Source organism: Mesoplodon densirostris, chromosome 5, assembly GCF_025265405.1.
Source record: "Mesoplodon densirostris isolate mMesDen1 chromosome 5, mMesDen1 primary haplotype, whole genome shotgun sequence".
NCBI lineage: Eukaryota > Metazoa > Chordata > Mammalia > Artiodactyla > Ziphiidae > Mesoplodon > Mesoplodon densirostris.
Genome location: NC_082665.1, coordinates 122,265,087 through 122,280,333, shown reverse-complemented (window position 1 = coordinate 122,280,333; position 15,247 = coordinate 122,265,087). Strand labels below are relative to the sequence as shown.

Genomic DNA, 15,247 nt, shown 5'->3' with positions numbered 1-15,247 from the left:
AAGAGAAGACAAAGGAAGCACCATGAATTAAAGTTTTGTCTGGGGACTTCCCTGGTGGTCCAGTGGATAAGACTCTGAGCTTCCAGTGCAGGGATCCCTGGTCGGGGAAATAGATCCCACATGAACGCCACAACTAAGAGTCCACATGCTACAACTAAAAGATCCCGTGTGCCGCAACTAAGACCTGGTGCAGCCAAAATAAAAAATAAATAAACAAATATTAAAAAAAATAAAATAAAGTCTCGTCATGTGCCGGTAATTCTGTAAATACCATTTTATTTAATCTCCACCTCTCTGATCGGGAGGCACCGGTGTGATTACCCTTATTGTACAGGAAGGATATTAATGTTCAGCTTGTCTAAAGTCAGCTCACAAAGGGTTCATCTGGGATTTGAACCCAGTTAAGATATCATTTTTGTCATTGCAGCTCTCCAGGAGCCCCACCAAAAGAAGAGATTTCCACTGCACCTCTGTTTCCTGGAGGCCCCCAGTGTCAGGAATAAAACCGGTGTGATCCTTGCAGACCAGGTGAGCTGGACCCCACTTGCTATGGCAGGGAAGTGTATTGAGGCCATAGGAAAGGTCTTCCAAAGAGTTTTGTTCAACCCTTGGGTAACCTGGATCCCTATTTCCAAGTACAACAGAGAGTCGAACTGTCAGGGTTTTCCCTTTAAAATCCATATGTTCTAAAAAAATGATAATTTATTATCTTCCCAGCCCAAACTTCTATAGCATAGGTGCCAATTAATGGTGTCATCCAGTCCCTCAAACTGGAAAGTTTGGAATCATCTTTGACTCTTTCCCCTCCTTCCCTCCCTCCCTCCCTCCCTCTCTTCCTCCAGATCTTACCAACCACCAGGTTCCATTAGTCTCAGGTCCATTCCCATCTTTCTATCCCTTGATTCAGGGATGGATCATCACTCCCTGGAACTATTTTAACAGCCCCTGCCTCACCCCCTTATGCCCACCCTTCCCGTTTGATCCAGCTTAGATCCCATGAGCCACCATTAAATCCCTACACCTGCTGTCACCCATGATTCCCTCACCCCTCTTCCCCACCACTGTGGGAACCCAACATAATCCCAGCCCTGGTGAAATCTTGCGTTCTTACTACTTTCCACCTGTATGCTGACGCTGAAGTTGGGTAGGCAAAACCATTCATCCTGTGATGAGTGGTCTCATTGAGAATCTCCAGCCACAGATGGGTCCTCAGTGCAGCCTGACAATTATAATATATTCCCCTGGGCACTCACTTCCCAGCTCTCCTGGGTAGCCATTCACATCTCTCCTCTAACCGCCAAGGTTGCTCCAATGCCCCCCATGCCCCCCTTATTCACAGCCGATGACCTTGCTCACAATTTCACTGAGAAAAGGGCAGTAACCAGAAGAGGCATCCTCATCTCCCAGCCTAACTCTCTTGCTTTCTCTCCCACCAAGCTCCTGGGACCCCTACACATGCTTCAGGCGCTGGAGTGCTCTTCCCCAAAGGGACGGGGGGTTTGCTCTCTCATTTCTTTGGGGTCTTGACTCAAAGTGCCCTTCTCAAGGAGCCTTCTCCATAACCACAACAGCACCCCTCTTTCTCTGTCCATCTCCTACTTGGCCCTTGGCCCTGATCACCCTGACCTATTATACATTTATCTCCATGACAGCAGGGAGGTAGTGTCTTTTGTTCATAGTGATACCTTGGCCTCTGGTATAGTGTCTAAAACATACTAAGTACTCAGTTAATATTTGTTGGATGAATAAATGGACAAACGAGTGAACAGCATCTCATTGTCTATGGTCTGTAGTTCAAAGGTTGAGCCTGTCACTCATGGCCCTTGAGGACCTGCCCCAGACTCTACTTTAGGCTTCATCCCCTGCCCCTTCCAATTCCCACTGTCCCTCCTGGGTCCCAAGTTGACATGGTCTCTCTCTCCGCTATTCCTGACCGGTCCACCCCCTCCATGATTTCCCCATGTTATTGCCTATCTGGGAAGCCCTTTCTTTCTTTCTTTGGCAAAATCCTCCTCCCTTGTTTGAGGAAATTCTGTTTATTATTCAAGGCCCAGTGTCATCTTCTCTGTAAAACCACGCTGGCCCTTGCAGGCAGAAGATGGGATGACCTCTGTGTTCCCATAGAGTGTGACACAGCCCTTTACAGCAGCCAGGAGGGAAAGGGCTGCTCCTTCAGCCAGGTGAATGGTCAGCACTATCCCTCATTCTGCCCTAAACTCCATCCAAGCTCCCTGAGGTCAGCAGACCTCCTTACTTCCTCTCAGGCCTCCACTCCTTGGTGTTCATGAGTTTGGGGGAAAAGGTCACGTTTCTCTTTTCACAAAAAAGGCCGAGAACATTTTAAACACAGTTAGAGACCCTCTCTTCACCTGAAGACAGGAATGTGAGGTCCCTTGAACATGGCAGGATTTTCTTTGCGTGTTTATTAAATAAACCCAAGTTTCTTTCCACACCTATGGAAATAGAAACATCCCCAAATGCTCACTCCAACTGGGGGACTAAATAAGGAGAGGGTCTCCCTTTGCTGGACACTTGCTTGCTTTATAATTCAGGGAGGAGGAGGCTTGGATGATAAATGTGTGACACCAGTGAGGAGGTGGGGTTACAAAAGGAGAGGTTGACATTAATCCCATGAAAGAAACCAGATCATGACAAATAAGGACCCAATATGGAGAAATATGTAAACCTAGGTTCATCCTGCCAGATACCTTTTTCCTCCTTCTTTCTAAATGTCAGCCCACTGCGCTGGAAGAAAATCTTCAAGGAAGATTTTCAGCTTGAGGAAGTGGAGGGGCAGGGAACAAACACATATTTCCCCCCAGTTTAACCACACTACAAGGAGATAGTAAAAATAAATTGAACAGTGTGGACAAAGAATGTTGCAGCCATCAAGTCATCAGCCCTGCTGGCGAACCCTGAGGGGATTCAGGATGGAGAAAACCAGGGTACTGGCCCTAGATAGTTACTATGCACATCTAAGGAATAATTTCAATGAGCCCAGACACTTGCATCTTCACATACATAGAAAAGCATGAAAATCATTAACTTGAGATGTCTGTTTTTGTGATTAGCAGTCATCTTTTGATGTTTGGCTACGTGTTTCCCCCCACCCCCAGCAAAAACTTTTAAATGTCCTGGCTTCCCCCACCTCTTTGGAGCAGTTCCTTCAGAGCTGCCTGAGAGGCTGCCTCCCGGGCTATAGTCCTCAGGACGTTCCCCAAATAAAACATAACTCGCAACTTTCAGGCTGTGCATTTTTCTTCAGTGGACAACAGGGAGTATGTCTCCTAGTAAAGCAGTCCTCAGGATTCTGCTAAGATGTTGGCCATCCCCACTTTGCCCACATCACGCACCATGTGATCAGGCTGCCAAAAATCACAGCTCTGGTACAGGTGTGCCCCCCACCACTCGGGACCTCCCAAAGCCTGGCAAGCAGAGGCATGTTCTCAGAAACCACATCACACACAAGGCACTAAAAAGCTGACTGTTTCTCCAAAGGGGCAATGTTATAACTGGGTGATGAATTCTTCATAGGAATTGACAAAATATAGATCCCAGGAAATAACCATACATAAGCAGCACCTTATCTAATGATCTCAATCACTTAAATTATTAAATTATATTTAAAGTCTTTTGAAATGGACAAAAATGTACTGTGCCCCAAATACTCCACCAATGGGGTCTTGGGAGGGGTGATGAATCTTTTGAGTGAAGGAGGCAGTGGAACATTTATGGAAATAAAAATGGATAACTCAAACTGGAGGATATGTTTCCTCTAGCTCAGTGGTTCTCAAACTTTTTGTTGCTAGTACTTCTTTATATTTTTTTAAGCCATTGAAGATCTCAAAGAGCTGTTGTTTATGCGGTTGCATCTACAGGTGGTTACTGTGTAGAAATTAAAACAATTTTTAAAACTTTTTAAATTAATTCATCTAAAAATAACAACACATTCACTACATGTTAACATAAATATCATAATTTTATGAAAAATAACTCATTTCCAAAATGAAAAATAAAATTGTTTCCAAAACAAAACAAATAGTGAGAAGGGCATTGTTTTACATTTTTGCACATCTCTTTAACAGGTGGCTTTAGCAAGACGAAGCTGGATTCTCGTATCTTCTGCATTCAGTCTGTTGTATCATGTGCCATGTAACTTCTGGGAAACTCCAGTGAATACTTGTAAGAGAATGAGAGTGGGAAAAGCAAGTCTTGTCTAGTATTTGTCTAAAACTAGTTTTGATCTCATGGGCATCCTGAAAGTTCTCAGAGAACTTCAGAAGTCTCCAGCCCATACCTTTAGAACCACTCATCTAGATCAATATGGCAGCTAAAATAAATACTAAGCATTTGCTTGGGTTACGAGCCACTTACATGGCTTGCCTTCTTAGTATGTGAGGTAGTCAGAAGTATAAGATTGCCCCATTTCCTGCCCCCTGCTGTACATATTCCTGTAAAATGTGGGAGCTTGTAAATATGATGGGACAGTCACCACCATGATTAGGTTGTGAATATGGCACAGTTGACCTTATTCTGTGTGGACCTGACCTAATCAAGTGAATCCTTAAAAGGGACTGGGCTTTTCCTGAAGAGTAGATTGTAGTGTGAGATGGACTCAACCCAAGGAAATTCTCTGCTGCTGGCTTTGAAGATGGAGGGGGCCATGTGGCAAGGAATTCAGGTTGGCCCTTGGCTGAGAGCAAGGAAATGGGGACCTTAGTCCTACAACCACAAGGAACTGAATTCAGCCAGCAACCTAAATAAGCTTGGAAGGACTTTTTCCTCAGAGCCTTCCGAAAGGAATGCAGCCTGATCAACACCCTGGTTCAGTCTGGGAGACTCTGAGCAGAGAAGCTAGTCACACCCTGCCTCAACGTCAGGCAAGCTAGTCACACCTTGCCTCAACATCAGGCCTACAGAACTGTGAGGTAATGAACAAATGCTGTTTTAAGCCACTAAATTTGTGGTAGCAACAGAAAACTAATACAGTATGCATTATTTTTAATTTATTTTAGAATTACACAAATAATCATAAATACATCCTCCTTGTAAAAAATGAAAACATTATCGAGAGATTAAAAGTTCCCTTTGCCATGCCCAACCCCATCCTAGCCAATCTTGGGCCCCTCCATACTGCCTTTTCCAGGGCTAGCCACTCTTTGTTGGGTATGAATCTTCCTTCCAGACCCTTTTCTATGCATTGATGTGCATTTGTATGTGTCAATAGAAATATATAGTACTGCTATGGTTTATTTATTTTCCTTATTTTAACTTTAGAACATCATGCTATAGCTGGCCCAGGTCTTCTAAAAATAAAACAACAAAAGTCTACAGTGATATTCAGTGTTCAGGAGCAGTTTCCCTACATCCCATAAAGGCATTTTTTTAAAAGAGACTACATTTTATTTATGTATTTATTTTTATTATTATTATTATTATTGGCTGTGTTGGGTCTTTGTTGTTGCACAGGGGCTTTCTCTAGTTGTGGCGAGCAGGGGCTACTCTTCTTTGCAGTTCACGGGCTTCTCTTGTTGCGGAGCATGGGCTCTAGGCACGTGCGCTTCAGTAGTTGCAGCATGCAGACTCAGTAGTCGTGGCTCGCGGGCTCTAGAGTGCAGGCTCAGTAGTTGTGGCGCATGGGCTTAGTTGCTCCTTGGCATGTGGGATCTTCCCGGACCAGGGATCAAAACCGTGTCCCCTGCATTGGCAGGCGGATTCTTAACCACTGAGCCATCAGGGAAGTCCCCCCATAAAGGCATTTTGAACCACCCTATTGCTCTTAGATCTAAGCTTAAACAGTAATGTAATTTGGAGGCTATTGTTTGAATGGTGATGATGAGGTTCCACCACTTGGGAAGCATTTAGAATCAGGGCTGACCTCACTTGTTTTCAACCTCTGTCTCAGTCTGTGACTCTTAATGGCCATCTTGACCCTGCCTTCATCCATCCCTGAAAGATGAAAAGCAACTATGTCTTTAGCAGGGAACTTGAGAACATCTCACAAAAGAACTGCTGACTTTCACTTGATTTAAAGAACAGTGAACAGGTGTGACCTGTTCACAACCAAACCCATGGTGTACACCTGTGTTACCTCCAGGAGACAAGCAAGCTCCTGTGATGGTGGACCACAGTGCCAGAGTGTATAGGGTGGAACCTTGCCCAAGGAGTAACCCCCCCCAACTTAGCTTTTCATAAAACCATCATAAGCACGTTTCCCAAGGTTGGCTTTAATGACAGGCTCTCGGGAAGAAGCTCCTTTCTCAAGCAAGTCTGCCCTCCGAACTCACAGAGCCCACAGGCCACAAGCTTCTGTGTAGAAAGTGTGTATGCTCTGCATTTTTGTAGTGAAGGAGACATTAGCAATGGCCAGTGGCAATGTCCTTGCTTGCTTTGCTAAGGTCATCTGACCTTCCGCTCTCCTGACATCACAGTGGCCCTGCCATTTCATAAAAGCACAAACATTCCCCTTATTCTTTGGCTTTTTGTGATGTTGAATTTGCCAGGCAAGTTCTGGCTCTCTGCTCGTTCAGGGTGGGCAGGAAACCTCACCAGTTCACAAATCCTTGGATGGCGCGTGCCCATGAACAGGGGTTGCACTCGCATCTCCTTGAGAAGGGTGTACTGGCAGGCACCCACTCACCACGCACATCCCTGATCAATGGATTTTCCATGCTTCCTGCCTCTTCAGGTAGGGCCATCCCGCAACTGTGAAAGCACAGGAGCTTGCGTATGGAGCTCTGCTCAGTGGGGACCACAGCCTTTGGGCAAGGAATCCACGCAAGGAGCTGCAGCTGGCTCCCTTCTTTGTTCTTTTGTGTCTATGTAAGCATGTTTCAGTTCCCTTTTCTGGGGAAATCTTCAGGTACACACATTTCCCCAGGTTAACCCAAGGGGACAAAAGCGCTTTGAGTGTACACAGGGGTTTGAGTGAGTCTTGAAACTGGTCCAGGGTCACTGAGTACAAGCTTCTAAAGGTGCCTTCAGATGGTGGGAATACCCCAAACTTTCCTTGCATGCAGTCAATTGCCTTAGCAGAGGAGGGAGGGAGAGAAAAGCACCTTGACACCAGGCGGCCGACGTTGGGCAAATTGTGATCTAGTCGGGCTGCTATGGTAAAGGGGGGTGAGGGCTCCCCCATTTCACCACCCTCACGTGTTCCGGGAGTGAGGTTTTGTGACGGAGCCCCAGCTATCCCGGCCGGCCGGCCGGCCAGGTCTAGAGTCGGGGCCGCGCAGAGCCGGCGGGCTGGGGGCGGAGCGGGCGGCGCTGCGCTGACGGCCACGGCGGAGAGGGGGCGACCGCGCCCACTTCCTCCTGAGCTGGGCCCGGGAACCCGCGGCGGCGAGCGGCGCCTTCTGAGGGCGCCGGGCGGTGGCCAGACGGCTCCGGCCCAGTCTGCGGCCGACACCCCCGCGCTCCCAAGTCCGCCGCCCGCATGGACGCGGCGCCGAAGCGGAGCCGTCCGGAGGAGCCGGCCGAGCTGCCGCCGCCAGCCCGGGACTCGGAGGAAGAGGAGGAGGGGATGGAGCCGGGGCTGGAGGAGGAGGAAGAGGTGGACCCCCGGATCCAGGTAGGGCGCGCGGGGGTGCACAAGGACCCCGGCATCTGCAATGAGTCCACCTCGCAGCCGCCTCCCCCAACCCCCACCGGTGCTTGAGCCCGGGGGAGGTGGCAGCGTAAGTCCGGGGCTGGAGGAGAGGGTCTGAGAACCCGGTTTCCCCCGGTTCCTGGGAGGCTGCGGTGCCCGCGTGGACGCAGCCTGACTCTATCGCCGGGATTCCCCGGCAGGATCCGGGGGTCGCAGCAGCGTGCCCAGCGCTGCGGGCGGTTGCGCAACAAAGAGGAAAGGGGGCGGGGGCGCCACGCCGGCGTCTGGGTACCCGGCCGGGCTCGCGGCGCCGCGGGCTTTGCACAACCTCCGGGCTCCGGGAGCCGGGCCGGCCGCTTAGGCGCGGGCTCCCGGGGCGGTGGGCGTCGTCGGCCCCTGCAGGTGGGCGGCCACCCGTGCCTGGGGGTCGGAGCCTCCTGCTGGCAGAGGTGCCCGGCCTGAGCCATCTCCTTTCTCCTCTGATTCATTGTTAGCAAACCGAAGGGCTTATTGTCACCACTGGCTCAGCTCTCCGCTTGGCCTCAAGCGGTTTAAAACCCAGCTTTCCCTCCATATGAGGTCGGGTGTGAACAGAAATCTGGGACAAGCGGTGCGCATAGCTGACGCGCGAGAAGGCAAGAGGGTTGGCCCGGTTCCTGTGCCTCCATTTCTCTGGGAGATGATTAAAAACGATTTCCAAGCCGAGATCTCGGAGTGACAGCTTAACCTCTTCACCCTCCAAGCAAAAAGCACATCACATAGCTTTCGAAGACCCGTTTTTCTACCCTTTCCATAAAGCTGTTTTTTATTTATTTTTTATTTTAAATATTGCTTTTCAGCATGTGCTGCAGTTTCTGGAGACTTAATTGGTTTTTAAGCTCGCAGATCAATTAAAAGCTCATTTAACTCAGCTGTTGCATTTAAATGAATTGTTATGGCAGGTTAGCAAGATAAAAATCAGGTGGAAAAATCTTTGCATTAGGAATTCTATTAAAATCAGTTCGGGCTACTCAATTTTCTTTTCTTGGCAGGGGAATTCTGTTCACAAGGTCCTTTGTTTGCTGAGTAAAATGAGTTAACTTCACGCTGGGCACTTTTTTTAACAAAATGTCAGTGTGTAAATGTTTATTTAAAGGATCAGGATTAAAGCTAGTTTTAGTTGTTTGTTTTGTAAAACAGCCAGGTAGGTTGAATAACTGGCAGTTTGAAAAGACTTTTCATTCCTACAGAAAAATACTCAACCATGGATGAGATAATGCCAGAATTGTACCCTTGATTTAAATTATTTCATTGGGTTTATACTTTAGGCTTGGCTTTGTTTTCTTTTATTATCTTTTCTGCAAAATCCTTGCTCTAAAGCAGAAAGCATTGTTTTGATTCAGCCTCTAAACCATTTGTAACAGGTGGGTTTACCTGAAGGCACATACCTGGAATAGATAATTGACCTTCTAAGAGAAGACAAATTCCTAGGACCTTAAAGTCATTTTCAAAAAGACCACCATCAAGAAAAAGGTTTCAGAAATGCTGACATTCATTTGTTCTTCCAGCCAAGGCTCAACTGTTTTCCTTGAGAATTACCACTGACTCGTTCCTCTTCCTACAAATTGTGCCAGAGTAATTTGCAGGTACTGGGGCTGAGTCATACTGGCAACAAAAGACAAATCCCTGAATCTTTTCTCTGTCCCTTTTCTTCATCAGGGGGAACTGGAGAAGTTAAATCAATCCACGGATGATATAAACAGACGGGAGACTGAACTTGAGGTACGGAAAGCTGGGTCTCTTTTCTCAGTGAAGTGGCGTCTGTCCCGCTGACCCCAGGCTGGTTCATTTTGTTTTAATAGCTGGAGGGTGGTTGCTGGCATTCCGTCCTCGAAGTTGAGCAACAGCCTGCTGCTGCCTGACAGAATAAATTACACCACTGAGGCCAGCTTGTGGGTGGAACACGTGTGGATCCAGTTTCACGTGGTTTTCATCATGGAAGCTCCGAGGGGCCCAAACCAAGGGCATTACACACGCTTAAGCCCTAAAGTTAATGTGTCTGTGGAAAAGTTAAAAGGACTGAGGGGAAAAGTAGCTGTGCTCTTTAATGGACAAGAATGAATGAGCTCACAAAATCTTTTAAATATTTTAGGGCAGCTCCTTACACTGGTACTTGGAAATATTGTGTGTTTCCTCAGAAAGACTTAGACTTGTTTGACTTTCCGGCCCTAATCATTCACCCCCCCTTCCACTCCCCTGCTTTTTTTTCTTTATTGTCTGCTTGTGCATAGAATATAATGATCTTAATGGTACCGAAAAGCTGTTTAGACTGGGAAGGGCTTTCCTGCTGGGAAGAATCTTGGGAGCCGAGAACTTGATTTGAATTTCATGAGCATCTTCCAACCTGAGTGTAAACAGATTAGCATTCTTCACAGCTCCCACTTAGTCCGCATCCCTTTTCAGCACTGGTTGGTTTTACCATCCATCAAATTTGAACAACCCCTGCTTTTGTCTGAGGGCTGTGGGAGGACCCGTTTCTGTAGCAGGAGGAATGGCAGGGAAGGTCAGCGGAAGGGGCAGGACACCGCTGGTCCTTAGAGTGAGGGGGTGGGAGATAGGAATGTAATCTTACCAGCAACACCCTGGCAACCTTGATTTCTGCCTGCTTGTCGAGGCCCTGGAGGTACTGTGGCCCGGAGGGTTAAAGCTAGTTTTCTGAGCTGTGTGTGAAGCGTTCTTGCTCTGTTCTGATTACAGGTGTCTGTGAACACACTTCTCCCCCAGGTGAAGTACAATCTGTGTGTTTAAATTTTTTCACTTACGATGAATCAAGTTTCTTCGTTGGGCAATTGAAATCTCTCAGAATCTCGCATTTGTAATACATTCAACAACAAAACCCCTACCATTTCTGTCAGGATTTGGCATTTCCAAAGTGCTTTTTACAAGCTTTATCTCCTTCCTGCCTGTCGCAGCAGGCCAGAGCTGTGCTGTCCAGGATGGCAGCCTTTTGCCACATGTGGCTATTTGAATTTAAACTTAAATTAATTACAGTTAAATAAGATTAAATTTCACTTCCTCAGTCACAGTAGCCACGTTTCGAGGGCCCAGTAGGCACTGTAATGGACAGATCAGAAAAGACTCCCATCATCATAGAAAGTTCTACTGGACACTGTGGGCCTGGCAGGTAGGGACCGGCAGGGACCACCTCTTCTTCAGGGAAGGACACGGAAGCACAGCGTCCTCACAGTTCAGCGACATGGCAGAGCCTGGTCATTTTCCAGGTCCCCTCCAGCTCTTGTATTCTATCCCAAATATGAGCAGACAACTTAGAAATCGTTGTTTTTTTTTTTTTTTTGCAAAGTACTGGTTTATTCATTCAACACATATCTGTAGACCTGCTCGATACTGGCCCCTGTTATGGTGGTGCTCCCCTTCTGAGGGCACAATTGTTTCATCTCTTAACTCTTTTCAGCCTTGATTTCTGAGCCCTCTTTTGGAACACACTTAGGTCTTTGTGTGTCACAGGAAGCCACGGGACAGGTGTTTCCTGCCTGCCTCTGGAGAGTATTAGCCAGTAGCCGAGAGAGGTGGTCAGGGCTGGCCTGTGTCACTGGCTGCCCTTTCCATGGCATTATTATAACCCAGGTGTACTCAGACAAGTATAGTGCCAAGCTCTGTACGTCATGAAAACTTCCTAGCAGCCACGCTCAAAAGCAACAGGAAACAGGTGAAGTTAATTTTAATCTAGTTCCTTTAACCCAGAATGTCCAAGATACAATAATTTCAATATGGAATCAATACAATCATGAATGAGATGTTTTACATATATTTTTGTACCAAGTCTTGGAAATCTTGTGCATCTGTTACACCTAGAGCACGTCTCACTTTGGACCAGCCACGTTTCAAGTGCACAGGAGGTGCACGTGGCCCTGGGCCACAGTGGGCGTCTAATCTGTGGGGTTTCAGCCTCCTTGCAGGCTCTCTGGATGCTTGTCATGATCCCAGAACCCGCCAGGGACCTTGTGGCCGTGTGTGTGGTGGGCTGTGTCCCTTCAGACGGGCACTGGCCACCCACCTTGTGTTAGGCACTGTGGCCCCTGCAGATACAGGTAGATATGGGTACAAGACAGAGGCTTTGCCTCTGGGAGTTGACGTTTCAGGTTGGGGTGAGGCGTGGAGGGTTGGCTAGTACTTACTGATTGTGATGAGTCCAGTAGAAGAGTGATGTGACAGAGGAGTCTCCAGAAGACACCTGAGCAGAAGCCTGCTGAGCAAGGGGGCCCGTGTGTGGAGTGGCAGATGGAGAGAGCAGTGGGGATGATGGCGGGGGCGGGGAGGGGATGCCAGAGGACGCGGGGCAGGAAGCAGCCACCTTAGTATATGATCAGTTGTCCTTATTCGTGGTAGTTTTCACTAAGGTCGCCGTGAGCCTTGAATTAGTGAATACTGAGCCGTGGCTCCCAAGGGAGATGTTGTGACCAGCGGCTTTTGGGAACTTAAACCTCATTAGGCTCCTGTGAGCCTCTGGTCCCAACACCTTCATCCACTGATCAGTACGTAACCGTGTGTTATGTGTGTTTTTGTTTAAAGACACCTTACTTAATGCGTATTGTTGGTTGAACTTGGCCATCAGCACCATGGCTCAGCCTGATCGAAGCTCATTTAACACGTGTTTTCTCCATAATGCTCACCACAGCTTTCCTGGGCTTAGGACACTAGCCAGCACTTCAGCACTAGGCTTGAGGGCTGTTTTAAACAGCCAAATCACCAACACAAAGCACAAAAGTGCAGAAAGCGTGGCACTAAATGGACTGTGTAAAGGATGTTTGTTTACAGCATGAGAGCTGGACCAGGGTGGCGGGCGTCTGTTCATCCTCCCTGGAAGCCACTCTGTGCAGGTCCACAAATGACTGTAGAGCAGCACGGTATTGATTTTGGCATCAGTTTTAGTGAGTAAGCAGATTCACAAATTTGGGATCCACAAATAATGAGGACTGACTGTATATAATTCACAGCCACTAAGGGAGGGTCTTTTGCTGTCTGCATTTCCTTTCCTTTGCTTTTTGATTATGGTCTGCAGGGCCCAACACCCCTCCTGACTTTGAGTGATTAAAGCAGATTGGCGACCCCAATGTTCATAGCACTATTTACAATATCCAAGATATGGAAGCAACCTAAGTGTTCATTGACAGATGAATGGATAAAGAAGATGTGGTACATATACACAGTGGAATATTACTCAGCCATAAAAAATGAAATAATGCCATTTACAGCAACATGGATAGATTTGGACGACATTATGCTAAGTGAAATAAGGCAGACAAACACTGTATGATAGTGCTTATATGTGGAATCTAAAAAATACAACCAACTAGTGAATATAACATAAAAGAAACGACTCACAGATATAGAAACAAACTAGTGGTTACCAGTACAAAGTATTGGGTGTAAGAGAGGCTCAAGGAGGTATTGTACAACACGGAGAAAATAACCAATATTTGGTAATAACTGTAAATGGAAAGTATCCTTTCCAAATTGTATAAAAAAATTGAAAAAACAACGAATTGGTGACCAGTTTGTGGCGCAGTTGCCTCTGGGCAGCCGCAGCTGAGGTGTCAGCTGGGATTCGCCCTTGGATCCCATTCCGTGTCTCGGCAGTTTAAATGGGAGATGACCAAAGGTGTCTGATGGCTGGCCTGTTGTCAGGCAGACAGCTGCCCCTTCCCATGACCACGGTTTGCCTCTGACCTTGTCTGGATGGCATGGTATCCCCTTGGCACTCTGATTTGTGTTGAGAGAGCCAGCCTTTTCAAGCTGTTGAAGGGAGTAACCTTTTAACCAGAGAGGCTCTTGGATATAAGCCTGATGTTTCAAGTTAAGAAAGCACATGTATTTTCCCACAGGCGCATTGGTTAGTCAGCTTTAATTATTAACTCATGGAGTTATTTCTTGAGCATCTACTATTTGCTTCCGTGAAAGCCCATCTGGAGGGAGCGAGCCTCGGGGCCTTGTGTGGGAAGGGCGTTCCAGCAGCGGGAACAGCCAGTGCTAAGGTGAGAGAGAGAGAGGCTTGGCCCGGCCCAGGACCAGCCAGGGGGGGCAGTGCGCTGGGGGTGGGGAGAACGATGGATGGAGAGAGATAAACAGGTCATTCAGTGCCCAGCAGCCCTGCCAGGTGGGGCAGTCCAGGTAAATGTGCTGATGCCCTTTTACAATGCGTACCCAATAGAGCGATCTCTTCTCAAACGTTTGTTAAAACAAGAGGCAGCACAGAGAGTTTCTAAATCATTTTAATCAAGATTTGTAATAGTCCATGCCAGTTATTTATTTTTTACTATGATGTGTAGTGTTTTTGTATTCCCCCTGCTCCCTCTGAAGGCGGGCTGTTCTAGGGTGTGAAATGGTCCAGGAGGAGGGGGAAGGACACAGCCAGGCCTAGCTGTCCACAGACAGCTTTCCTGGCTCTGAGTAATCAATCACAAGCCGACTTTTCCACCCTGTCCTTCCCTGGGGGGAGGGAAGGGAGGTTGATTGTAAATGGCCGTGCGCTTCCCCTCAGTGCTTGGGTGAGGGCGGTTTGAAAAGCATTTGATTCTGGACATCTGTGTTCCTCAGACTCGCATAAGGCCTGCACCCAGAATCTGCCTTTGCCCCAGAAACCAGCAAACATTTTCTCTTAAATTAAAAAAAAAAAAAAAAAAAAGAAAGAAATTAAAAAGAAGACTGTCCTGAGCTTGGAAACCCGGGGGAGGGGGTGGGGGAGGGGGTGAATTGGGAGCAGCCTGGACTCGCTTGTAATGAATTTTTCACACAAGTCAGGGGGAGAGAGATTCTTTTCTGAGAGGACAGTGCCTGTCACATCTTAGCACTTTCCCCTTGAAAAGAGAGAGAGAGAGAGAGAGAGAGAGAGAGAGAGAGAGAGAGAGAGAGAGAGAGAGAGAGAGAGAGAGAGTGTGTGTGTGTGTGTGTGTGTGTGTGTGTGTGTGTGTGTGTGTGTGTGTGTGTGTGTGTGTGGTGGTGGTGCATGAGTGAGGCTGGGATCTCTTTTGTAGCCAGGTTAGATCTAGTTTGAGGAAACAGTGGCCTGGAGGCGTTCATGGAACCGGCACTGAGGGCCCCCTGCGGGCTGAGTCCTGTGTGGGGTTCTCGCCTTGCGGGGGTGGGGGGGCGGTGAGGGGGTCCTGGATTCAAGCCTTGGCCACAGAGCGAGGGACCCGGGCAGGGTCTTGGGAGCCGGAGGACGCTTTGCTGCAATAGGGGGTATTGGAGTCGAGGCCTTGCAGCCTGTGCAGTGCTAGGGGCAGGAGCATTGTTGATGGGACCCTTTGTTCATTGGCTGGTTGTAAAGATCAACACACTTGAGGTCTTTACTGGGCCTCCTGGGCCCCTGAGCTGGGGCTACTTCTGTCCCCACAGCTCTGACCTGAAGTTTGGCCATTGGAATAGTAGGCCTTAGGGCTTCCTGCTTGGGTGGTGGTCCCCACACTGCTGCTTGGATGTTGGGGGACAGTGACTTTTGACGCAGCAGTTGCACTTGTAAGAATTTATTCTAAGGGGTTAACTGGGCAAGGATGCAGGTCCAACAGTGCTCACTACAGCATTGTTTAAAAATGTTGGAAAAATTGTGAGTCTGCGTGACTGTCAGTAGGGGGTTGAGGAAATAAATGAATACCAAGCCCA

At 47.8% G+C, this 15,247-nt stretch overlaps 1 protein-coding gene across 1 annotated transcript in view; it reads left to right on the top strand.

Annotated features, from left to right (window-relative positions):
- Positions 1-7,308: 7,308 nt before the first annotated feature.
- SH3BP5 (SH3 domain binding protein 5) overlaps positions 7,309-15,247 on the top strand; it is an 81,000-nt gene continuing 73,061 nt past the window's right edge. The window contains exons 1-2 of the mRNA XM_060099449.1: positions 7,309-7,570; positions 9,287-9,349. Coding sequence (XP_059955432.1) covers positions 7,436-7,570; positions 9,287-9,349 — 198 coding nt within the window. The 5' untranslated portion in view covers positions 7,309-7,435. The remainder of the gene's footprint in view (positions 7,571-9,286; positions 9,350-15,247) is intronic.